Raw genomic sequence first — 24,860 nt, 5'->3', positions numbered from 1 at the left:
AGAAGCAGACAAGATCGTGCCACAACAAGAAGCTATCTGTAAAGTTATCGCTACTGCTTCAAAGGCTTGCTTAAGAATAGCCTCAATCCACCTATCATGCACATCTTTCAGGGCCACTCCTCCCTCCACGGGGATAACTGTATGCTTAGAGATGGCACAGACCAGCGCATCCACTTTGGGAAAACTTAAACACTCCCTCACCGCTGGTTCCAGGGGGTAGAGGCCTTCTGATATCAAACCCCCTTTGAAATTTGCCTCTGGGGCTCTCCATTCAAGATCAATCAATTCCTGAATGGTGTCCATAACAGGGAAAAAAAACAAGAGGTTTAATGCAAGGAAATTTGTGCACGCAAAAAGCATGCCTTTAACTAAGCCTACAACGCATGCACAGAGCCAGCATACTGATGTCCTGTAGAGGGCAGTAAGGAATGCACAGAAGCACACAAACACCACTGCAGCCTACCTTATGGCATGCTGGCAAAAAGCCTAATTGCGGGGCCTAGCCCTCCAGGGCCGCTCAACCTGCCAGGCTGCTCAGTTACCCTAAACCCCACAGGAGTGGGAACAAATGTCGGAATGGCACACTGAGCACAGAGACTGGAGGAAGTCCTGCAAACCCCTCTATACTGTTTGCCTTAAAAAAAAAAAAAAAGTTTGTAAAACGTACCCGAGCTTAGCTCTTACTGGCTGAGTACAGAGAGTGTCTCCAGCTGCGGGGGAGAGGGCATATGCTGTCACAGCCACACTCAGCCTCCTGCACCTGCTGCCTTTAACCTGAACAATCAGGTAAGTCCACGCCAGGAAACCCAGCTACTGGACCAAGGAACACATCTGAGGGACCATGGATATCACCTCAGGAATTCTCAACTGGGGAGGGACCATTTGGTATCACTGCAGGAAAGCAGGGCTTTCCTTTTTCTATGTTAAATTCTCCTTCCAAATTCTGAAGCAATCCCCATAGGAAGATGCACGTCCACCATCTGCTGAAGATGGAAAATACTGGCAGGCTGGTGTCACTGTAGGAGTATATATTAGAGATGTGAATCGGAACTGAAATCCGAACAGATTCTGGTTCCGATTCACATCTCTAGTATATATACTGTGATGTCAGCTTGCTGCATCTCCATCTGTTAGCAGGGGAACATAACCCACTGGTCCTGAGTCCATCTGTCTACATGCTAGGAAACACAGGATTCACTATGGTCTTAACATACTATAGTACGTCCTGCAATTATAGGTTTGGGGGTGCGGGGGAAGTGGACTAAAGCCATGTAAATACATGTGTTAAAGCACATTTAATACCTTTTAGTAAATAAGCTCCTAAATACTTGGTAGCTAAAATATCCAAATCTGATTCAGGAGCTTCATAGCTCCTTCCAAAGTGGTTCTCAAAGCATAAAATTTATTATATAACATGAAATCAAACATACTATTTAAATTCTCAGGTTAAAACAATTTAAATGGAGATGCAATGAAACTTGTTTTCTGCCAGTGGTCCACAGAAAAGAGATAAGTATCATTAACTTACATGAGACTTCTAGGCATTCTGACAACAATGTACAAGACCAAACGCTGAATGACAATGTCACAATCTCATATGATAGCTTTACAACAACCTTGTGGTTAATTCAATTTACTTTTAATGTTACACAAAATGATTAAAGAAAACTGCAGAAAATTAATTTTGCATGTACATTATATAACCTGTAAACAGGGTTCTTCGAAGGCAGCAGGTTGAATTAGCCATTATGTGTGAGTGACGTCATCTGACAGATCCAGATCTCAAAGCTCAGAAAAGCTTTACTGAGCATGCACGGAGTTCCCATACACATGTGCTGTCTCATGAGACCCTCAGTCTCTTCTAGAGCTTAAGCAAGGTAGACAACTCCAAGGACACACAAGGGTATTAAGAATGGCTAATTCATCCTGTTGTCTACAGGTAAGTAAACTTTCTCCGTAGCCTTAAATGTGGGGAGTCCCAAATTGAGGGTTCGACAGTGGAAGCACTTAGTTAAGACAACCTGGTCCCACCAAGTGGCGAGTGGATTACTGTGAGAACAGAGTGCGCCGAACTGCTTGCCCAAAAGTTACTGACGGCTTGGTACATGTCCAAATTCCAGTAGGATATAGAGGTACATGCAGAAGACCACGTAGTAGCTTTGCAAATATCTTCAAGGAAGTGACAGATGAGCCACTGAAGTCACCATGGTGCTCACTTGAGTCTTGACAGCATCTGTACTCTGTAGGAAGGTCAGCATATAACAGTGCACGCTACAGACCACTAGCCAACTGAATAGAGTTCATTTGGCCACCAACATTCCTAACCTACTGATATCAAAAAGACACAAAATTGAGAAGCTTGAGGAGAAGGTTTGAATCCAATTCAAATATTCTAGGATTCTTACAATTCAAGGGCGCGAGGAGCACTCTCTCTTCTGTGTGCATATGGCCTTGGGAAGAAAGGCATCTGCATGGAGGCTACATCCTGTCTTGTATTGAGGAGGAGCTCACTCCAACAAGGCCCTGCACCAATGTCAACTTGCTTTTTGGCTCCAAAGGGAGGCCCCTTACCACTTCGGCTCCTTTGTTCATGGCATACTCAACCCTTGACCTAGAACGAAGCTGGAAACTGGCACGATAGGGATGTCTTTTCATGCTTGCAGGGACGAGAAGGGAAATGTCCTGCCTCGATTTCTTGCACAGAAAGCCTGAAGACACTTTGTTCTGCAATGAAGATTGGCTTCACTGCTCAGCCTTAAATTAAAAGTTAAGGCTTACCCATCAGCTTCTTCCGAAGGACCTCTATCTTCTAGATCCAATACCTTTGCACCTTGGGGGACTTGCAACCACAGTTTGATGAGTAATGATCTGGGACCAAACATCAGAGGAGTGGGAATATGTGATGGACAATGGCACCCACAGATCAAGCCTTAAACCCACTTACCATGGGTATCTTAGAACCTCTCCAACAATTTAATTTCTTTTTTTTAACTAGAATGTAAAAGTTCTGTTGGAGGGGCTGCTGAGGAAACAGTGAAAAAATTTCAGCAACAGGCAGAAAAAAAAATAAAGTGGCATTAAGCCAAGAGAAAGAATGAGAATGGAACACCTGCTCAGACAAAGTCTGAAGAGCTCAAGAGGAACATAAGAACATAAGAAAATGCCATACTGGGTCAGACCAAGGGTCCATCAAGCCCAGCATCCTGTTTCCAACAGTGGCCAATCCAGGCCATAAGAACCTGGCAAGTACCCAAAAACTAAGTCTATTCCATGTAACCATTGCTAATGGCAGTGGCTATTCTCTAAGTGAACTTAATAGCAGGTAATGGACTTCTCCTCCAAGAACTTATCCAATCCTTTTTTTAAACACAGCTATACTAACTGCACGAACCACATTCTCTGGCAACAAATTCCAGAGTTTAATTGTGCGTTGAGTAAAAAAGAACTTTCTCCGATTAGTTTTAAATGTGCCCCATGCTAACATCATGGAGTGCCCCCTAGTCTTTCTACTATCCGAAAGAGTAAATAACCGATTCACATCTACCCGTTCTAGACCTCTCATGATTTTAAACACAGGAATTCCTGTGCATGCTCAGTAAAGCTTTTCTGAGCTTTTAGAGATGGGTCCATTTTGGCACTGTCTTGAGTATGTCATCCATGCATAATGGCCAAATCATGCAAGTTTGTCAATGGGAAAAAAAGATCCAATCAATAATGTTAATGTGTCCACTAACAGAGTAGGCAGGGAGAGAAGATCTGTGGGGTTGTTTGAACATACTGGTCAGAAGAAAGAAAAACCATCCTAATTCTTCAATACAGCTATGGCTCCTGTATTTAAAAGTTATTTTTCTGTAAAATAGTGAACAGGCATTCCTTGTACTATCCCACCATTACAAATTTCATTTCTGAGTCCAACTCATTTTCATCTACTGTACGTACCCGTAGGTCTCTCACTTCCTCCTGCAGTTTTAGTTTTTCATAAAATGAGGCAAAAAAGTCACTTCTGTCAATGTGTCTTGGGGCAACACAGAGAGCATCAATATCAGCACCTAAAAGCAGAACAATTAATCTCTTTATACTGCAAAGCTATGCCAGACAGTAAACACAGAAAACTGCATACAGTTCAGTATTTGTTACACAAACATGTGCCACGAGATCTGCATTCCATATTTCTGCACTTACCTAACATTTGAAAACAAATTTAAAATACCACTTGCAATTTTTTTTTTGTTTTATTGTGAATATTGAGAATATAGACAGATGAATCCAGAACCAGTGGATTATGCACCTCTACCAGTAGATGGAGACAAAGCAAAGCTGATATCACAGTACATATAGCCCTGCAGTGACATCAGCCCGCCAGTATTCCCTCAAAAGCCAACTGTGGACAAATTAACAAAACTTAACACCAGATAACCAATCCAGTCAAAACACTGAGCTCAAAAGTATGTATTAATACTAGTCTAGAGACTGGATTAACACTTACTATTAACCCCTGAACCACATAGCCCTGCAGGAGGACCATAGCACAATTATTCGGTAGCCAAAGGCAGGAAGCTGGATTCATCTGTCTATCCTAAAGAAAAGGAAATTATTAGGTAAGTAGTAATTTCTCATTTCTTAGCATCTAGACAAATGAATCCAGAACCAGTGGGATGTACCCAGGCTAATCAAATATAGGGGGGCTGCCCGCAGTCCAGTCAAAACCGCTGCATCCTCCTGGGCTTGCACATCCACAAAATAATACCTGGAAAAGGTATGTAAGGACCACCACGTCGCAGCTCGGCAAATGCTGATGGAAGATAATCTAACTTCTGCCCATGACACTGCCTGAGCCCTAATGGAATGAGCCCTAACTTGAGTAGGCAACGGCTGCTCAGCAGCCACACATGCGGCTGTGACTACCTCCTTAATCCAGTGAGCTATTGTGGCCCGTGAAGCCAGCTTGCCCCGTTTACCTCCACCATGGAGGACAGACAGGCAATCAGTCTTCCTGAGAAGTTTGGAAACCTCCAGATACCTCACAATATGTCTCATTAACATACAAGGATCACAAGAGGCAATATTCCTCCTAATCTCTCTCTCTATCCAGAGACGAGAGGGAAATGGACTGATTCAAGTGAAAATCCGAGATCACTTTTGGCAAAAAGGAACGAACAGTATGCAGCTGCATCGCCCCTGAAGTCACTCGAAGGAACAGCTCCAAGCAAGACAAGGCCTATAGCTCAGATATTCTACGTACAGAACAAATCGCCACAAGAAACACCATTTTCAAAGTCAGTAACCACAAAGAAAGTTTATACATCGGTTGAAACGTAGACCCGCTAAGAAATCCAAAACCAGATTGAGACTCCACAAGGACACTGGTAACCGCAAGGGAGGTCGAAGATGTTTCACTCCTTTCAGGAAACGGGCCACATCTGGATGAGCCAACAAGGGCCCACCATCACAAGACCCCTGAAAACAGGCAAGAGCTGCTACCTGTACCTTTAATGAATAAAGGGCCAACCCTTTATTCAAACCATCTAGCAAAAATTCCAAAATGAACGTGATCAGAACCAAACTAGGAAGAACCCCTCAATCTTCACTCCAAGCCTCAAACACATGCCAAACCCATACATAGGCTAAGGAAGTGGAGAACTTTCTAGTTCATAGCAAAGTGGCAATCACTGCAGTAGAATATCCACGCTTCAGCAAGTGAGCCCTCTCAAAGGCCATACCGTAAGACAAAATAGAGTCGGACCCTCATGAAGAACAGGCCCCTGCCGCAACAGATTCCTGTGTGCTGGAAACCGGAGGGGGGAGTCTACCAGGAGCCTTTGCAGGTCTGCATATCATGGTCCACTGGGCCAGTATAGTGCCTCCAGAAGCACCAACTCTGTGACTCTCGACCCTACGAACCATTCTGCCCAACATTGGCCATGGAGGAAAGGCATATACAGGGTGGCCCATGGAAAAGTAGCCTGCCTCCAATATCAGTGCCATGCAGGCAGGCTACTTTTCCATGGGCCACCCTGTAGAAGCTTGTTCTCCAGCCATTCCTGCACAAGAGCAACAATGCCCAAAGTCTTTGGATCTCTCCTGTGACTGAAGAATTGAGGAGCCTTCGTATTGCAAAAAGTCGCCAGCAGGTCCAGAAATGGCAGATCCCAGCAAACCACAACTGGCTGAAAAGTCTCATCTGACAATTCCCATTCTCCTGGGTCCACTCTGCCTGCTAGGAAAGTCTGCTCTTAAGTTGTCTTTTCCTGCAATCTGCAAAGCTGAGATCTCCTGAATATGCACTTCTGCCCATTCCATAAGTTGGTCTATCTCCTGCGACACTTGCTGGCTCTCTTGGTTCCTCCCTATAGATTGATATAGGCTACTGTCGTTGCATTGTCCAACTTGATCCAGACCGCTCGAACCTGCAACCTGTCGCCAATCTGCAAGCATACCAATCAGTCTGACCAGACTTCCAGACTACTAATGTTCCACAGACTCTTCTGCACTCCAGCACCTCTGTTCTGTCAGCTCCTGACAATGACCTCCCCAGCCTTGGAGGCTCGTCATCGAGTACTAGCCAGTCCTATGAACTTAGGTAAGCCTCCATCCTTCGACGATCCGCATTTAACCACCACTGCTGTTGAGTGCAAATTTCCATCGGCAGGTGGAGCCAAATCGAATAGTCTTGAGACCGTGGGCTCCAATGAGACAGTAGAATGCGTTAAAAAGGACACATATGAGCCGCCGCCATCAATCCAAGCATCTTCAGATAGGACCACACTGTCAGGCATATTACATTGGTCAATAGACGCACCTGTACCATCAGCTTCTGAATACGGCCCTCCGGCAGGAACTCCCTGCCCAATTCTATGTCGAACTGAACACAGATACTCCAGCGACTAAGATGGTTGGAGATTGCTCTTGGCCAGGTTCACGACCGAACCTAACCTCTGCAATAAGATCACCTTGCATGAGAACCAAAGGCTATCTTCCAGACTCTTGGCCCATCCAAGTATGGATGTACAGGATCCCATCCTCTCTCAACTCTGCAGCCACCACTACCATAACTTTGGAAAAGGTTCTGGTTGTGATAGCCAAGCCAAAACAAAAACGCTCGAAACTGATGACATTGCCCCAAAACCGCAAAACAAAGAAATCGTTGCTGCTCTAGCCAGATGGGAATATGCAAGTATGTCTGACAAATCCAACGACATCAAGAACTCCCCTGTCTGTACTGCCATTATCACTTCCATAAGAAAATGAGTCACACAAATGACGGTTGACTCATTTGAGATCCAGGATGGCACGAATTGAGCCCTCCTTCTTGGGCACAACGAAATAAATGGAGTATCAGCCCATATTTTCTTGAGACATGGGAACTGGAACCACAGCCTGCAGGCTGAAGAGTCTGGACAATGTACACTCCACTACTTGTCTGTTCTGCGGAGAGTTGCAGGGAGATACCATGAACACATCCCGAGGAACGATGCAAACCTTCAGCACATATACATTTCGTATCACTTCCAGAACCCACTGGTCTGTAATGATCTCGATCCATCTCTGATAAAAGAAGAGACGACTTCCTATCTCCTGTTCCCAGAAATGGGTCGGCACATCTACATTGGGAGGCTCAGGGTGCTCCACTACCCGAGCCTGCTCCCCATCTAGGCTGCCTGGGGCTCAAAGACTGAGATCTACCAAAGGTTGAGTCCTCTGAAAGGCCATCCTCTGTAGGGATGAAAACGTCAGAACTCCCTAGTATGACCTCTGGAGCTGAAGGAATGTGGCGCTTGTTTCTTATCCTCTGGAAATTGAGGAAGCAGGGATTCACCCCTCTTATTGGCCATTTTCTCCAGCTCACTCCCAAACAAGAGCAAGTCTTTAAAGGGCAACTTCATAAGTTAGACTTCGAGGTTGAATTGGCCGACCTATTTCTCAGCCATAGCTGACGCCTAGCCGCAACTATTGAAACCATCCCTCTGGCCAAAGTTCAGACCAAATCGCAACCTGCATCTGCCAGAAAGTCGGCTGCTGGTTGCATCTCTGTCCTGGAATTTACACTAGACACGTTGACCTCCTGAGAGAGCAGGAAACAAGCACAAATCACCAGGGATGAACAAGATGAATCTGCAAGGTCACTGCCATTGCCTCAAAGGCTATCCTTAAGGATAGCCTCAATTCTTCTATCCTGTGCATCCTTCAAAGCCGCTCCCCCTTCAACAGGAATAGTCATCCGCTTGGTAACTGCAGACAAGCACATCCACCTTCAGAATACGCAATTTCTCTCTCTCAACCGAATCCAGGGGGTACAGTCCATCCAAGACTCGCCCCCCTTTAAAATTTTCTTCCGGGGCACCCTATTCAAGATCAATTAATTCTTGAATAGCCTCCATAATAGGAAAGAAACATGAGGCTTTACCTAAGGAAACCAGAATGGGATTTTTCTTTGGCTCAGAAATGGATTCAGCGTCAGATACTCCCAGCATCTTCAACTTGGCTATCCTGTGACCATGGTAGATTTTCCTTTTTATTCAACACTTGTTTTCTCCTTATTGCCTTTCTCCTTGTAAGTGCTCTCGAGAGTGAAGGGTGGGTTGTTTTGTAATACTTCAGTCTCCCAGCCCTGGTCATATAATTGCCCTCTGTCTCTGTCCCAAGCCTGCTTCAATCTTGCTACATTTCTGGTTTCCACCACCTCTGCTAGTTATTACAGGCAGCTACTGCCCTTTCAGGAAAGAAGTGTCTTCTCGAGTTTCCTCTGAACCAGAGTAGTCAGCTTATGAAAAGGCTTTTTAATGACAGTTTGCAAGTTTTATACATGTGTGACTTTTTTTAGTCAAAGTCTGGGAATGAGATCCGGTAGCTGATCTCTATGAAAGAATCACAAAATAGTTTTATAAGGTTCCAATCCGGGAAGAATCTCCCCTTCCTCTAAGGAGTAAGCATCGGCTTCACCATCCATACCATCCGGGTCCCTATCAGGAAAACAGGCTTGAGGTGTACTCCCGTCGCTTACCCGCAGCACCAAGCACATGGGATTTCACTGTCTAACTAGATACGGTTGGCTGGGGCCAAGAACTGCGCCTGAAGAAAAGACTGAAGTCCTTGAAAAATTCCAGCCAAGAAAAGGCTGAAGGATCCATGCCAAAGCCTGGGGGCAGGTGTCCTGAGCCCACTGAACTACTTTCTCCTGCTGACAAACCGGTCAGGGGAGCCCCACGATCAGGCGATCCTTCTGGCAGCTCTTTCTCCATTCTCACACCAGGCTGGGAAGAACTGGGCTTAGAAAAATCAGATGGGGTAATTCCGCCTGAGCCTCCAAACAGTGCTGACAAGTTAGAAGGAGCACCAGGCTGAGATTCCTAAATATGACACAGGGGAAGGCACTTAGGTTTCTTCGCTATAGGAGCCAACATATAAGGCGCATAACATTGTACCGAAATAAGCGCCCAAAGACCCAATAGGATGCTCAGGGAATGCGTGTAAAAACAAGTGCATGTGAGTGTATGCGTGTAAAAAAAGGGCATGTGCACACAAATGGGCACCCTGGTAGGTGCTCCAATGCTCTTAACTAGGCGCTCAACTAGGCGCCCAGCCAAAACACACAACAGGCCACACAGTCAGGCACACAAGGAGTGATCTGACGGAACTGAAGAGGGCAGGATATGGTGCACAAAAAGCGCAGTCACGGCCTACCAAACGACATACCAGCAGAGTCTCAGATTGGGGCCTATCCACAAGGGCTGCTCAACCCGCCAGGCTGCCCCCTCCCCCAAACGCCACCGGTGCTGGAAACAGCCATTGGATTGCTCACAGAGCACGGAGACTGGGAAAAAGAGGGGAGGGGGAGGACTCCCTACTCAACTCCCCTTCTCTTCAAGAAATTTTAAAACTTTACATGAGCTCAGCCCCTCCTGGCTCAGTTCAAGCATGGTCTCTGGCTGCGGGGAGAGAAGGTATATACCTTCACCACCATGCTTGGCTTCCTGCACCTGCTAGCCTTTCAGCTTTTTTTTTTTTTTTTTTTTTTTACACCACAACTAAGTCCATGCCAGTTGAAAAGCCAGCTATTGGACCAAGTCACTCACTTGAGGGACCACAGAAATCACCTCAGGAATTCTCAACTAAGGGAGGGACCTTAAGGTATCACCACAGGAGAGCAAGGCAAATTAATTTCCTTTTCTCAAACTATAAAGCAATCCCCAGTAGGTACATGCATGTCCACCATCTGCTGGAGATGAAGAATACAGGCAGGCTGATCTCATTACAGTGGAATATATATACGGTGATATCATTTTTGCTCTCTCTCTCCATCTACTGGTAGAGGTGCATAATCCACTGGTTCTGGATACATCTGTCTAGATGCTAAGAAATACCATAATTTCAAACATTTAGATGCCATAAACTAGCACTGTAGTTCACTCATTTAAAATGCTTTTGAGGGTTATTTAAATCCATTTACAATGAACACTGCAAATAATCTCTCCTCTCAGTGAAGCCCTTTTACTTTAGAAGGGAAAGAGGTACACATTTTTTTATACTATCCCATTTCTTTTTATAACAGCAGAAATATATTAAGTTCCTTCTGGTGCAAACTTGCATTTGCCTGGAGTAACAGCTTATAGTTGCATGCAGAAGTTCAGGTACCCCTAGTCAAATTGTATGTTTTAATAAATCTCTATGTGAATAGAAGCAGACACCTAAAGAAAAAAAAATTAAAAATGACTATTAAAAATTGCAGAAAACTAAGATACTATTTGCTGATTTTAACAGATTTAAAAATTTTAAAAAAGTGAATATGGCATGTGCAAAAATGTGGACACCCTTCTAGCTAATTACTCAAAAAAAAAAAAAAAAGGTTGTTAATAAGCCCCATAAGGTTGACTGACTCATTAGGCCTTTTAACAACTAGGCGAAAACAATTCCACAGTTGAACAAATATTCTGACCCTTTAAACCTTTCATTTTGGGATTGTTATTCTGGATTACTTTCAACCATGGACTTCTCAAAGCAGCTGTCTGAGCATTTGAAAATCAAGAATTCACTCTTGCAAAGTAGGAGAAGGCTATTAAATACACATACATATCTCTATCTCAAACTTTTAAGCAATCCCCAGTAGGTACATGCACGTCCACCATGTTCAAAGCTAGCAATTTCAACTGTCAGAAATGGTAAGAGACGGAAATTACATGAAACTGTTTAAGCTCGGTCAAGATCTGGAAGATGAAGAAAAAAAAATCACAGATCTGCCCAAAACTGGTCAGATCTGCAGAACAGTGCCCACAGACCTCTGCAAACAACCTGCTGAAAAGTTTACCCAACAATGGAGTAATTGTTCACACATCCACAGTAAAGGGTTGCTTATACAACAATGTTCTGCATGGAAGTTTTCAGAAGGTAAAGCAAATGTTGCTTACCTGTAATAGGTGTTCTCACAGGTCAGCAGGATATTAGTCCTCACATATGGGTGACATCACAGGATGGAGCCCAATCATGGAACACTTCTGTCAAAGTTTCCAGAACTTTGACTGGCCCCTACTGGGCATGCCCAGCATGGCACTAACCTTGCAGCCAACAGGGGTCTCCCCTTCAGTCTTATTTGATAGCTACAGGCAGTGCCGAAAATAAAATACAAAAACGTTATGAACCCAACACCGCGGAGCGGCGGACAGGTTTCGTGAAGACTAACATCCTGCTGTCCTGTGAGAATACCTGTTACAGGTAAGCAACATTTGCTTTCTCACAGGACAAGCAGGATGGTAGTCCTCACATATTGGTGAGTGCCGAGCTGAGGATGTCCGAGTATGCATCAAATGTACTCAGGCGTGCAAGGCACTAGGCCTGGGATGAAATTTGGCCGAGGGCATCCTGAATCCCATCGGGCAGGTGGAAGGGTGTTGGTATGTCACGTTGTAAATAGGTTGCGCAAGACAGACTGGCCGAAGATGGAATCTCGTCTTCCAGCTTTATCTAAGCAATAACGGGCTGTAAAGGTATGGAGAGAACTAGAGGTGGCAGCCCTGCAAATGTCAGGAAGCGGCACCAAGCATAGGTGTGCTACTGAAGTTGCATGGCCCTCACAGAGGGGTAGATTTTAAAAGGGTTACGCGCATAAGTTATGTGCGTAACCCTTTCAAAACCCTCCTGTGCGCATCGAGCCTATTTTGCATAGGCTCGGTGGCGTGCACAAGCCCCGGGACGCACGTAAGTCCCGGGGGGGGGGGGGGGCAGGCGCATGTCGAGCGGCATGTCACAGCAGTGCGTCATTCGGGGGCATTCCAGGGCGTGGCCACAGGCATGGTTCCGGCCCGGGGGCGTTTCAGGGGCGTGGCCGAGGCCTCCAAAATCGCTCTAGGGAATCGAGCGGCGGTGGCCAGCCAGGGCAGGCGTAACTTTCACGATAAAGGTAGGGGAAGAGAGGGGAAGGTGGGGGGAGGCTGAAGGAAAGGAATGTGCACCCCCTTGTGTGCGTCGACCCCGGATTTTATAAGATACGCGCGGTGTACTTCTGTTTGCGCCTGGTGCGCGAACAAAAGTACGCGCACCAGGCGTACTTTAACATGGTCTTGAAGTGGAATGCCCGCTTGCTGATAGCAAAAGGATATGCAGTCCGCCAACCAGGAGGAGAGAGTCTGCTTACCCACAGGATGCCCCAATTTGATAGGATGGAAAGACAAACAATTGAGTGCTTTTCCTGTGGGTAGCTGTACGGTTTAGGTAGAACACTAGAGCCCGTTTGCAGTCAAGGCTATGCAGAGCCTGCTCTCCTGGATTGGAATGGGGCCTGGGAAAAAAGGTAGGTAGTAGAATAGATTGATTGAGATGAAACTCCGAAACTACCTTAGGCAAGAATTTAGGGTGAGTGCGGAGTACTGCCCGGTCCTTCAGAGATAGAGCAGCTTTTAAACTAGAACAAAGGGGAAAGCAGACAGTCGCTCAGCAGCGCATGGTTCGGAGAGAGGTATCTTCAAAGGATACTAATGATGCATTAGAATTAGGGCATCCCTTCTAGGTTACCATGATTCTTTGTTCTTTACTTTTGCTTTTGCAGTCTGGTTTGCGAATGCAGTATGCTATTCAATAAGCTGCTTTTGATATTGTTAACTACTGTATCCTATTGGTAAGGCTATTCTGATCATACCTGTTATTCATTTTGTTATCTCTTATCTTATGTTTCATGAAAGCCTGTTCTTAGCCTGTTTTAAGCTTATTGCTGTTTTTCTTTGTGTGACCTGATTATACAATAAAAAGATTATATACAAAAAAAAAAAAAGAATTAGGGCATCCCGACAGCGAGGCTCCAATAATAAGAAAAGTAGTCCAAGTGCCCGTAACTAAAAACTCACCTGAGCTAAAAAATTCTAAATCTCTATCAATTAAAACGCAGAATGAAAATACAAACAAAAAACAAACTTTGAAATGTTTGTATGCTAATGCCAGAAGTCTAAGAAGTAAGAACATAAGAAAATGCCATACTGGGTCAGACCAAGGGTCCATCAAGCCCAGCATCCTGTTTCCAACAGTGGCCAATCCAGGCCATAAGAACCTGGAAAGTACCCAAAAACTAAGTCTATTAAAATAAAAATGCTCCAGGTGAGGTTTGAACTCACAACCTCAGCATATCCCACAGTCAGTACTGCTGTATAACTACCACACCCTATCCAATTGTGCCACTGGAGTAAGATGGGAGAATTTGAATGTATAGCAGTGAATGATGACAGACTTAGTTGGCATCTCAGAGACACGATGGAAGGAGGACAACCAATGGGACAGTGCTATAACGGGCTACAAATTATATCGCAATGACAGAGAGGAGCACCCGGGAGGAGGTGTGGCGCTTTATGTCCGGGATGGCATACAGTCCAACAGGATAAACATCCTGCATGAGACTAAATGCACAATTGAATCTTTATGGGTAGAAATCCCTTGTGTGTCGGGGAAGACTATAGTGATAGGAGTATACTACCGTCCACCTGGTCAAGATGGTGAGACCGACAGTGAAATGGCTAAGAGAAATTAGGGAAGCTAACCAAATTGGTAGTGCGGTAATAATGGGAGACTGAAGCAGCTCGAATGCTGGTTTCATGAGCCGACCCAAAACTAGGTTGAGGTCCCAAGAAGGGGCCAGAGGGCGCAGAGGAGGCTTAGAGGTTGTCAATAATGAAGCAAGCCCTTCAAAAAACGTGTTACAAGGGGTTGTACTGAAATGGGAACATCCCCGACACCTTTATGGAAGGCGGCTACCGCACTGACATGCATCCTGATGGAGAAAGTTTTTAGACTTGACTGACAAGTGCCAGAGATAGTCCAGAAACTTCGTGATTGGACAGGTAAGGGGGATCAAGGGACTGAGAAGAACACCATGATGCAAATCTGGTCTATTTGTAAGAACACGATTTTCTCGTGGAAGGCTTCCGTGAAGCAATCAGGACATGGGAAACTGGTTCAGAAAGGTTAAGTGGCTGAAGGATTAACCTTTCAACATTCATGCAGTCAGGGACAAGGCTTGACGATTGGGGTGGCGTAGGCACCCGCTGTTTTGAGTGATTAGAAGCGGGTCCTTTCCCAAGACAATGTGCCTGCGAATGGAAAGATCCTGAAGTATTGGAAACCACACTTGGCGCGGCGAGTGAGGTGCTATCAGGATCATGGTTTCCTTGTCCTGACGTAACTTCACAAGAGTCTTCAAGAGAAGTGGAAGTGGAGGGAATGCATATAGGAGACCGGTTGTCCATGAGAGGGAGAACGAGTCTCTTGGCTGCTAGTGTTGGCTGCGAGTGAGAGAGCAGAAGTTGTCTACTTTGCGATTTTGAGGTGACGCAAAGAGGTCTATTTGAGGATAACCCCATTGTCAGAAGATCGAGTTCGCTAGTGAGGGGTTGAGAGAACACTCGTGCAGTTGAAAGGTGTGACTCAGCTTGTCTGCCAGCACATTGTCCACTCCCAGCAAGTAGGTGGCCCTGCGGTACATCGAGTGGGAGAGGGCCTCCGTCCATAACTGTACAGCTTCCTGACACAGAAGGTAGGAGCCTGTCCCACCCTGCTTGTTGATGTACCACATGGCCACCTGATTGTCCATCTGGATCAGGATGACTTGATTGGAGAGGCGATCCTGAAATGCCCTGAGAGCATATCTGATTGCTCGAAGCTCCAGGAAATCTATTTGGTGTTTGGCTTCCTCTGGAGACCAAGATCCTTGTAACTGCAGATTGGCCACATGGGCTCCACAGCAGAGGTTGGAAGCATTGGTGGTGAGAGTTATTTGAGGGTCTGGAGCCTAGAAGAGCAAGCCTTGGAGGAGATTGACTTGATTTCTCCACCAGGCGAGAGACCGGAGAGAGTCGGTTACATGGACAATGGCTGAATGGATTGAGTCCATTGTGACCTTAGAGACCACTGCATGACTCATGGCCAAGCGGGCCATTGGGGTGACCTGAACTGAGGACGCCATGTGTCCCAGGAGGATGAGAAAAGTGGTGTGCAGTCGTGGAGTGCTGAGACAGCAGCTGGTGTGCAAGAGACACGAGAGTGAGAGCTCACTGTCGAGGCAGAAAAGCCTTTGCCTACAAGATGTCCAAGTCTGCCCCAATGAACGATAAGGTTTGAGATGGAACTAAGCAGGATTTGTTGTAGTTGAACAGAAATCCGAGCGAAATTAGAGTGTGTAAGGTAAGATGTAAGGACGACAGAGCAGCTTGCTGAGTGGGAGCCCTGATTAACCGATCGTCTAGATAGGGGTAGACGTGAACACCTTGAGTCCTGAGGAAGGCTGCAACTACAACGAGGCATTTTGTGAACACTAGTGGTGCAGACGCGAGGCCGAATGGAAGCACTCTGTACTGATAAGTGCTTGGGGCCTACTAGAAACCTTAGGTATTTGCGATGGGATGGAATTATCGCGATATGAGTGTATGTGTCCTGGAGGTCTAGAGAGCAGAGCCAGTCTCCTCTTTGTAGAAGAGGAAGAAGAGAGCCCAAGGTTACCATTTTGAACTTTTCTCGCTGGAGGTACTTGTTGAGGGCACGTAGGTCCAGAATTAGACGAACACCCCCTGATTTTTGGGGGATTAGAATGTACTGGGAATAGAACCCTAGGCCGTGCTGAGAGTAGGGTACTGTTTCTATTGCCTTGGATTGGAGGAGGAGGGAGACCTCCTTTTCCAGAAGGGAGTGATCGGATGTTCTCCACGTCAGTAGAGGTGGGGAGTCCTGTGGAATGGAGAGAAAGTTCAGATGATAACCCTGAGCAATTATCGCCAGGACCCACTGGTCTGAGGTGATTGAGTGCCACCTGTTGAAATAGCACAATTGACCTCCCACTGATATGTGGGGAAATGGAAGCTGGCTGCTGCTCTCTATGCAGGAGTCAAAAACCGGAAGCAGGACCTGGTTGAGGAGGTGCTTGCGGTTTTTGTTTTCATGTCTGACGAGACTGGGGTTTTTGAAACTGTCTCGTAGAACAGGTTCTAGCTGGTGGCGGGCAGGATTTCTTCGGCAGAAGAATGACTTAAGAGTCCTTTCGGAAGGGCTGTTTTGAAGAGTACTCAGAAGGCATCAGAGAGAGCTGTCTTAGGGTCTCATGATGGTCCTTGAGTTTCACCACCATTCGTTGAATCTGCTTGCCAAACAGATTATCTCCTACACAAGGCAGGTCGGATAATCTGTCTTGTACTTCAGGGCGAAGGTCGGAAGACTTGAGCCAGGTCCATCATCTTGCCGAGATAGAAGCTGCAGATACCCTGGTAGCAGTGTCAAAGATATCGTAAGATGATCTGATCTCATGCTTGCCTGTATCAAAACCCTTGTTTACTAGGGTTTGGAGTTGATCTTGAAATTGCTGAGGCAGGGAGTCTATGAAGTCTTATATTTGCTTAAATAAGACCCTATTATATTGGGTCATATAGAGCTGATAAGAGGCAATTCTGGTGATGAACATTGATCCCTGGAAGACACGGCGACCAATGGCATCTAGAAATTTCTGTTCCTTGCCTGGGGGAAAGGAAGTGTGATGTTTTGATCTCATTGCTCTATTCTGGCAGATTCTACAACCACAGATTAGTGATTCAATTGAGGTTTGTGAAAGCCTGGAGCTGACTGTACGAGATAGGTGGTGTCAGCTTTCCTGCTGACTGGAGCAACAGAGCCAGGATGTTCCCAGTTCTTTTTGAGGAGATCCAGAAGAACCTGGTGGATAGGGATGGAGGTTATTTCCTTGGGAGCATCCAGGAATTGTAGCAACTCCATCATTTGATGCCTATTGTTCTGTTCAGTCTGTAATTGGAAGGGAACCAATTCAGACATCTCCTTCACAAAATTTATAAAGGAAAGGTCCTCTGGAGGAGAACGCTTTCTGCTTTCAGTAGGTGAAAGTGGTGAAGGCAAATCATCGGAGTCTCGTGAAGAATCATCAGTCCAAGTATCATAAGGATCAGCCCCTGCTCCTCTAGGGACTAGAGGAGGATGGGGCGGTGGGATCCATGAAGGTCCTGGTCTAGGCTCCGAAGGACTCGAAGGAATAACTGGAGGCACCGATGAAGACATCGAAGGTTCCGGTGCAGGCATCGATGAATGGCTCGGTGGCGCCGACGGCCATATCGGCACCAATGGATGGTTGAGTATGTCATTTGTAATATGCGAAAGCCCTTTTGCAGTCCAGAGTTTGGAGGGCTTTTTCCCTGTAATACAAATGCAGCCTTGGGGAGAAGGTAAGAAGTACAATAGACTGATTAATATGGAAAGCTGAAACTATCTTCAGTAGAAACTTCGAGTGGCTACGAAGAGCCATCCTGCTGAGCCTGGAGTTAGCTAACTTACTGCCAAAGTCAATGCAACTAGAAAAAAAGATTTGTCAAGTCAGGAATGTTAAAGGAGCTGACACCAATGGTTCAAAAGAAGGCCTCATTAATTGAGAGGGGAACACATTGTAATACCATGGAAGAGGTGGTTTCTGTATTAGGGTTTTGACATGCCAGAGACCTTTCACAACATGACAAGCGGATGCATGGAGTGTTAAGATTACTTACCTGGTAATCTCCTTTTCCTTAGTGTATGCAGATGGACTCAAAACAAATGGGTATAGTGTGCTCGTGCTAGCAGTTGGAGATGGATCTGACGTCAGCACGGGTACATATAGCCCCACAGGAAGTGAAGCAATTCAGTAATCTTCCTTGCAAAAGCTGTTATAGCCATATGTGTACTGACCGATCGATTAATCAACAGGATTACCCTGACCAATTGATGGTAGCTGGAGACCGCCAGTGTTCTCAACCGGAAGGCGTCGACACCCGGCAGGGTGGAAGCCCTATTATAAGCAAAACATGGCTTACCGTGAGTCAGCGAACCCCCATGTATACCGGCAGCCGGGCGGGATGCTGAGTCCATCTGCATACACTAAGGAAAAGGAGATTACCAGGTAAGTAATCTTAACATTTCCTAGCGTGTAGCAGATGGACTCAAAACAAATGGGATGTACAAAAGCTACTCCTGGACTGGGTGGGAGGCTGCCCGAGGACCGTGTAGGATCGCCCTCGCAAATGCTGTGTCCTCCCTGGCCTGAACGTCCAGACGGTAGAATCTGGAGAAGGTATGGAGGGAGGACCACGTCGCCACTTTACATATCTCTGCAGGCGACAGCAGCTTAGCTTCTGCCCAAGAGGCCGATTGGGGTGTGAAGCTTGCTGGGCAGACTGGATGGGCCGTTTGGTCTTCTTCTGCCGTCATTTCTATGTTTCTATGTTTCTATGTTTGTGCTCTGGTAGAATGAGCCTTGACTTGTAGAGGTGGTTTTCCTGCCTCTACGTAGGCTGCCTTGATAACTTCTTTAATCCAGCGGGTGATTGTCGGCTGTGAGGCCGCTTCCCCTTGCTTCTTCCCGCTGTGCAGGACGAACAGGTGGTCCGTCTTTCGTACTGCTTCTGACATTTCCAGGTCTCTGGACAGCAGTCTGCCGATGTCGAGATGACGTAGTATTCGACCTTCTTCCGATTTCTTCAAACCTTCCGTGGAAGGCAAGGAAATGGTTTGGTTGAGGTGAAAGTGGGAGACCACTTTAGGTAAAAAGGAAGGAACTGTACGAAGATGGATAGCCTCTGGAGTGATTCTAAGAAATGGATCACGACAGGATAGTGCTTGTAGCTCTGAGATGCGGCGTGCTGAACACACAGCCAGCAAGAACACCATCTTCAAGGAATTTCTAGCGGGATCAGCCTGAAGGCTGATCCCGCTAGAAATTCCAATAATAGGTTAAGGTTCCACAAGGGCACTGGCCACTTCAGTGGCGGGCGAATGTGTTTAACTCCTTTCAGGAAGCGTGAAACGTCTGGGTGCTGGGCAATGGATTTGCCGTCACAACTGGGACTGTAGCAAGACAGCGCTGCTACCTGTACCTTGATGGAGCTGAGGGAGAGACCCTTCTGAAGTCCATCTTGTAGGAAGTCCAAAATGATAGGAATCTGTGCGGTATGTGAATTGGTGCTGTGAGAATCGCACCAGGCTTCAAAAATTCTCCAGATCCTGATATATGTTAGTGATGTGGAGAGCTTGCGTGCTCGGAGGAGTGTATCTATCACCGGCTCTGAGTATCCTCTTTTCTTCAGTCTAGCCCTCTCAATGGCCAGACCGTAAGAGAGAATTGAGCTGGATCCTCGTGGAGAATGGGGCCTTGCCGAAGCAGGTCCCGGTATGGAGGCAGAGAAAGCGGATTCCCTGCCAGTAGTCTTCTCATGTCTGCGTACCAGAGTCTTCTTGGCCAGTCCGGGGCCACTAGAAGAACTAGACCTCTGTGTCGCTGAATCCTGTGAACAATGGTGCCCAAAAAGGGCCATGGAGGAAATGCATATAGTAGGATCCCCTGAGGCCATGGCATCGATCCCCTGAGCTCGAGGATCCCACCTGCGGCTGAAATATCTGGGAACTTGAGCATTGGTCCTGTCTGCTAATAGGTCCATGGCTGGCGTCCCCCAGTGATCCACAATTATCTGAAAGGCTGTGGGTGACAGCTGCCATTCTCCCGGGTTTAGGCTTTCTCTGCTGAGGAAGTCTGCTGCAGTGTTGTCCTTCCCGGCGATATGTATGGCGGAGATGTCCTGAAGATTGGCCTCTGCCCAAATCATCAGGGGAGTTATTTCTAGGGACACCTGTTGGCTTCTGGTTCCGCCCTGTCGATTGATGTATGCCACTGTGGTGGCGTTGTCTGACATCACTCTGACCGCTCTGTTGCGAAGTCTGTGGGCAAATCGCAGGCATGCTAGCCTGACTGCCCGTGCCTCCAGTTGGTTGATATTCCATCTTGACTCTTCTCTGGTCCACCGCCCTTGAGCGGTGAGCTCCTCGCAGTGCGCTCCCCATCCGTTCAGGCTGGCATCTGTGGTGAGCTGAATCCAGGTTGGAGGGGACATTCGTAATCCCCGGCCCAAGTGGCTGGGCTGTAACCACCAGCGTAGTTGCTTCCGCACTCTGGCTGGGAGAGGCAGGTGTGTGGTGTAGTCCTGTGATCGTGGACTCCATCGAGATAGAAGGGCGCGTTGCATGGTCTCATATGAGCCCACGCCCATGGCACCACATCCAGGGTGGATGCCATGAGGCCGAGGACTTGGAGATAATCTCGAGCTGTGGGCCGGCTGGCGCTCAGCAAGACCTGCAGATGAGTCCGGAGTTTTGACCTTCTCTTGGAGGTCAGGCTGACCTTGTCTTCCTGGGTGTCGAATTGGACCCCTAGGTATTCCAGCAACTGGGATGGCTGTAGGGAACTCTTCTTTATGTTGACTACCCATCCTAGGCTTTCCAGAAGAGCTAAAACTCTGTTGGTTGCCTGGTGACTCTCTTCCAGTGACTTTGCCCTGATCAGCCAATCGTCCAGGTAGGGGTGGACGAGGATTCCTTCCTTCCTGAGTGCCGCTGCCACTACAACTGTTACCTTGGTAAAGATCCACGGCGCGGTGGCTAATCCGAAGGGTAAGGCCCGGAACTGGAAGTGCCGATTCAGGACTTTGAAGCGTAAATAGCGCTGATGATCCCGATGAATTGGGATATGCAGGTTGGCTTCTGACAGATCTAGGGAGGTGAGAAACTCCCCTGGCTGTACTGAATTCTTGACAGACCGTAGAGTTTCCATGCGAAAACTGGGGACCCGTAGGTGTCTGTTGACTGACTTGAGGTCCAGGACAGGCCTGAAGGTGCCCTTCTTGGGTACTATGAAATAAATGGAATAATGCCCAGAAGGTACCCTCTTCCACAGGTACTGGGATTATGGCTTTTAGGGCCAGGAGCCTCTGTAAGGTCACTTCTAGTGCCACTGCCTTGAGTGACGAACAAGGAGATTCCACAAACTTGTTCGGCGGAAGCCGAAAGAAATCCAGGTAATATCCTTCCCGGATGATGGCGAGGACCCACTGGTCCGAAGTGATCTCAACCCACCTGCGGTAGAAGAGGGTTAGCCTGCCCCCTATGACTGCTACCCTCGGATGGGTCGGCTGATTGTCATTGTGGGTTACGGCCGGGGCCAGAACCCGGGCCGGTTCTCTTCTTGGTGTGCTTAGCCCGAAAGGGCTGATTCCTGGCCTGAGAACGAGGTGCCTGATAGCGAGACCGGTAAGGGTTGAAGCGCTGCGAGTTTCTACCTCTGGATGGTCTAGAAACAGAACGCTGGTTCCTCCTTGACCTGTCTTCTACTAGACGGGGTAATGGAGAAGCACCCCATTTAGTAGCCCAATTCTCAAGGTCGCTGCCGAACAGTAGGGAACCCTGAAAGGGCATTCTTGTGAGTCGAGTCTTGGAGGACGAGTCGGCCGCCCAATTGCGTAGCCAAAACTGTCTTCTGGCTGCCACTGAGGAGGACACTCCCTTGGCTGCCGTACGGACGAGGTCGGAGGCTGCGTCTGTGAGAAATGCGAGACCCGATTCCATGTCTTCTCCCGGGGTGTTATTTCTTGCCTGTGATAAACAGGAGCGCATCACCACGGTGCAGCAAGTCGCGATTCGAAGGGACATGGCTGCTACCTCAAAGGCTTGTTTCAGAATGGTGTCCATGCGTCGGTCATGCGCATCCTTGAGAGCCGCTCCCCCCTCCACCGGAATGGTGGTGCGTTTCACAATTGCGTTAATTATGGCGTCTACCCTGGGGCACGCCAGCAGTTCCTTGGCTGTCTGATCTAGAGGGTACATGCCAGACAAGGCCCGACCCCCTTTGAATGAGGCCTCCGGTGCCTTCCATTCCAGCTCAATTAGCTGCTGTGCTGCTTGTAGGTGGGGAAAGTGGTGAGCCGATTGGCGCAAGCCCTCTAGCAGAGGGTTCTGTACAGTGACCCCCTGGGGGGTCCTGGCCCGAAATGGCCAGCTCCGATAGGCATTGTGAGACCAGGCCCGGCAGATCTTCTTTCCGAAAGAAGCGTCTCATGGTCCAATATGGTTCTATCTCCGAGGGAAGTTCATTCTCTTCAGGGGGCTCCTCACTTACCTGTGAATAATCCGAATCCCCATGATTGGGGCTGTCGGGTGGTGAATGGCTGCGCCTAGGTCTCGAGGGTCCAGGGACCGGATCAACCGGGACGGCAAGACCCATCCGAGGAGCAGACTGCATCTGGACAAAGGCGTGAATCCCCTTAAAAAATTCCACCCAGGAAAGCGAAGCCAGATCTGGCCGCAGGGATACCAGATCTCTCGGATTCCCTGGCTGCTCGCCGCGGCCTGCTAAGTCCGGAGTGTTCTCTAAGGAACCGCTGGGCTGGGACCGGTCCTGTCCTGGGACTACCATGGCTTCCTCACATTGGGCACATAGGGAGTCTGCTTCCTCGCTCTGTGTGGCTCTAAGACTCCATGCTGAGCAGAGGCTTAGAGCATTCATGCCTAATTCTGGGGGTGCGATCTCTGCAGCCGCAAAGGCCTTCTTACGCTCCATTTGCCTCAAATGCAGTGTCAACTATGAACGGGCGCCTATGAATGTGCGCCTATGAACGGGCGCCTTATAAACGTGCGCCTATGAACGGGCGTCTTAGCATATGTGCGGCAAAAACGTGTGCTCACAACGTGCGCCCATCGCGTGCGCTCACAACATGCGTTCAGCAAGCAAAAAGTGCCTAATTAGAAAAGAGAAGTAGGCAGGCAAAAAATGGCGACCTCCCAGGCAGGCGGCCTCGTAGGCAGGCCCAGTTAATCCACACTTCCTCGGAGACCAAGTAAAGATGTACGCCTTACCTTGTCTTCGGTGCTTCCCGGCTGCGGGGGGAGATTACCTTCAACCGCCGCGCATAAGGAAGTGCACCCGCTGCCTCTAGGCCGCGCCCGAACCACTCGGGGGCCAAGCTGCGCCCGAGCCCTTCTCACTCAGGGGCTGGGTCCCTGCCGCGAACCGGCCACCGGACCGAGGCTCCTACCTCCGAGGGACCACAGAAGTCAGCTCGGGAAACTCAACTGGGTGAGTGACCGCCTGGTATCACCACAGGAGTGCGGGGCTCGTCTTCAGTAGATTTCTTCTAAGAATTTAGTCGATAGAATTTGGAAAACACGCTCAGCGAGCGTGGGTAGCTCCAAACTGCTTTGGAGACGGAAATTACTGAATTGCTTCACTTCCTGTGGGGGTATGTGTTCCCGTGCTGACGTCAGATCCGTCTCCAACTGCTAGCACGAGCACACTATACCCATTTGTTTTGAGTCCATCTGCTACATGCTAGGAAAATTTGGTTTGTTATTCAATAAAGTATGGTAAGCCATGATGGCGCCAAGATGTACTCTCACTGAGGCAGTGGCGAGGCTTGCATTAGATAGCTGAAGCAAACATTGCAAATGTTATGGAGGCTCACCTGAAAAGGGATCAGAATCATGATATTGGGACCAGATGGAAAATCTCTTCCATATGAAGGCAGTTTTTCCTGGTTTAAGGCTTTCTAGAGGAAATTAATGTATCATCACAGATGGGAAGAGAAAGCTGGCAATCGCTGAGCATTCAGCATCCATGCCTTTATTTTATTTATAAAATTTATACACCACCTATCAATTACTAAGTGGTTTACAATAAAAAGGTTAAGAGCTGAGAGAATGGGATGATAAAACATCCCATTGTCTTGAGTCAGAAGAGCAGATTTGGATCCAAACGGTATGGGAGGACTGCTGGAAAACTCGATGATACACACATCAAATTTGCCTGGGTCATGCTGGAGGTATAAGGATCAGGCAGGCTTGATCTCTGAGAACTTTCTATACCACTGTAATGCTATCAGTGGAAAAACGTACATGAGGCTTTTGACTCAATTGAGAAGGAAATCATTTTGTGCTAGCCTCAGATTGCTTAGAAGAATGGAGCAAAATGATTTAGTTTTGTGTTTCGCTGTGACACAAACAGATCCACTGTCAGAAGACGCCAGGAATTGAAGAGTTTGCTCACTACTAATTGCTGAAGAAATCGCTCATGGTGTCAAAATACTCTGCTTAGATGATCCACTACAATGTTGGAAACACCTCATAGGCAAATTGCTTGCAAAGTAGCCTGGTGCCATTCCACCCAGTTCCAGTTCTATAGTGCTTCTCGGCAGAGAAGGCACTATCCTGTTTCTCCCTGCTTGACGACATAGAACATGGCTACTTGAACGTCTAAACAGGATACACTTTTTGTAGAGGAGATGTGGGAACAGAGTCAGCATGCCAGATTGCTCTTAGTTCCAAGAGATTGATTTGGAAGAGATTCCTATGGTGTCCAGGGACCTTGGATAGGGAATTGCTCTACATGGGCTCCCCAATCTTTGGCTGAGGCGTCTGTTGGAAGGAAAAGTTGATGAGGACATAACTGGAATGGAACACCATTCTGAAGTACATGTGGACCCAGCTACCATTACAACTCTCTCATTTGTGGTGCTATATGTTTAACTGAAGACAGTGGCTGAGGG

General features: G+C 47.4%; 1 protein-coding gene across 5 annotated transcripts in view; it reads right to left on the bottom strand.

Annotated features, from left to right (window-relative positions):
* The window catches only part of PAPOLA (poly(A) polymerase alpha), a 334,417-nt gene that overhangs the window by 233,478 nt on the left and 76,079 nt on the right, over positions 1–24,860 (bottom strand). For all 5 annotated transcript variants that reach the window (XM_029597901.1, XM_029597904.1, XM_029597900.1 and 2 more), the window contains exon 5: positions 3,940–4,049. In XM_029597901.1, the coding sequence (XP_029453761.1) occupies positions 3,940–4,049 (110 nt within the window). The remainder of the gene's footprint in view (positions 1–3,939; positions 4,050–24,860) is intronic.

Source organism: Rhinatrema bivittatum, chromosome 4 (genome assembly GCF_901001135.1).
Source record: "Rhinatrema bivittatum chromosome 4, aRhiBiv1.1, whole genome shotgun sequence".
Classification (NCBI taxonomy): Eukaryota; Metazoa; Chordata; class Amphibia; order Gymnophiona; family Rhinatrematidae; genus Rhinatrema; species Rhinatrema bivittatum.
This window is presented reverse-complemented; position numbering and strand designations above follow the sequence as displayed.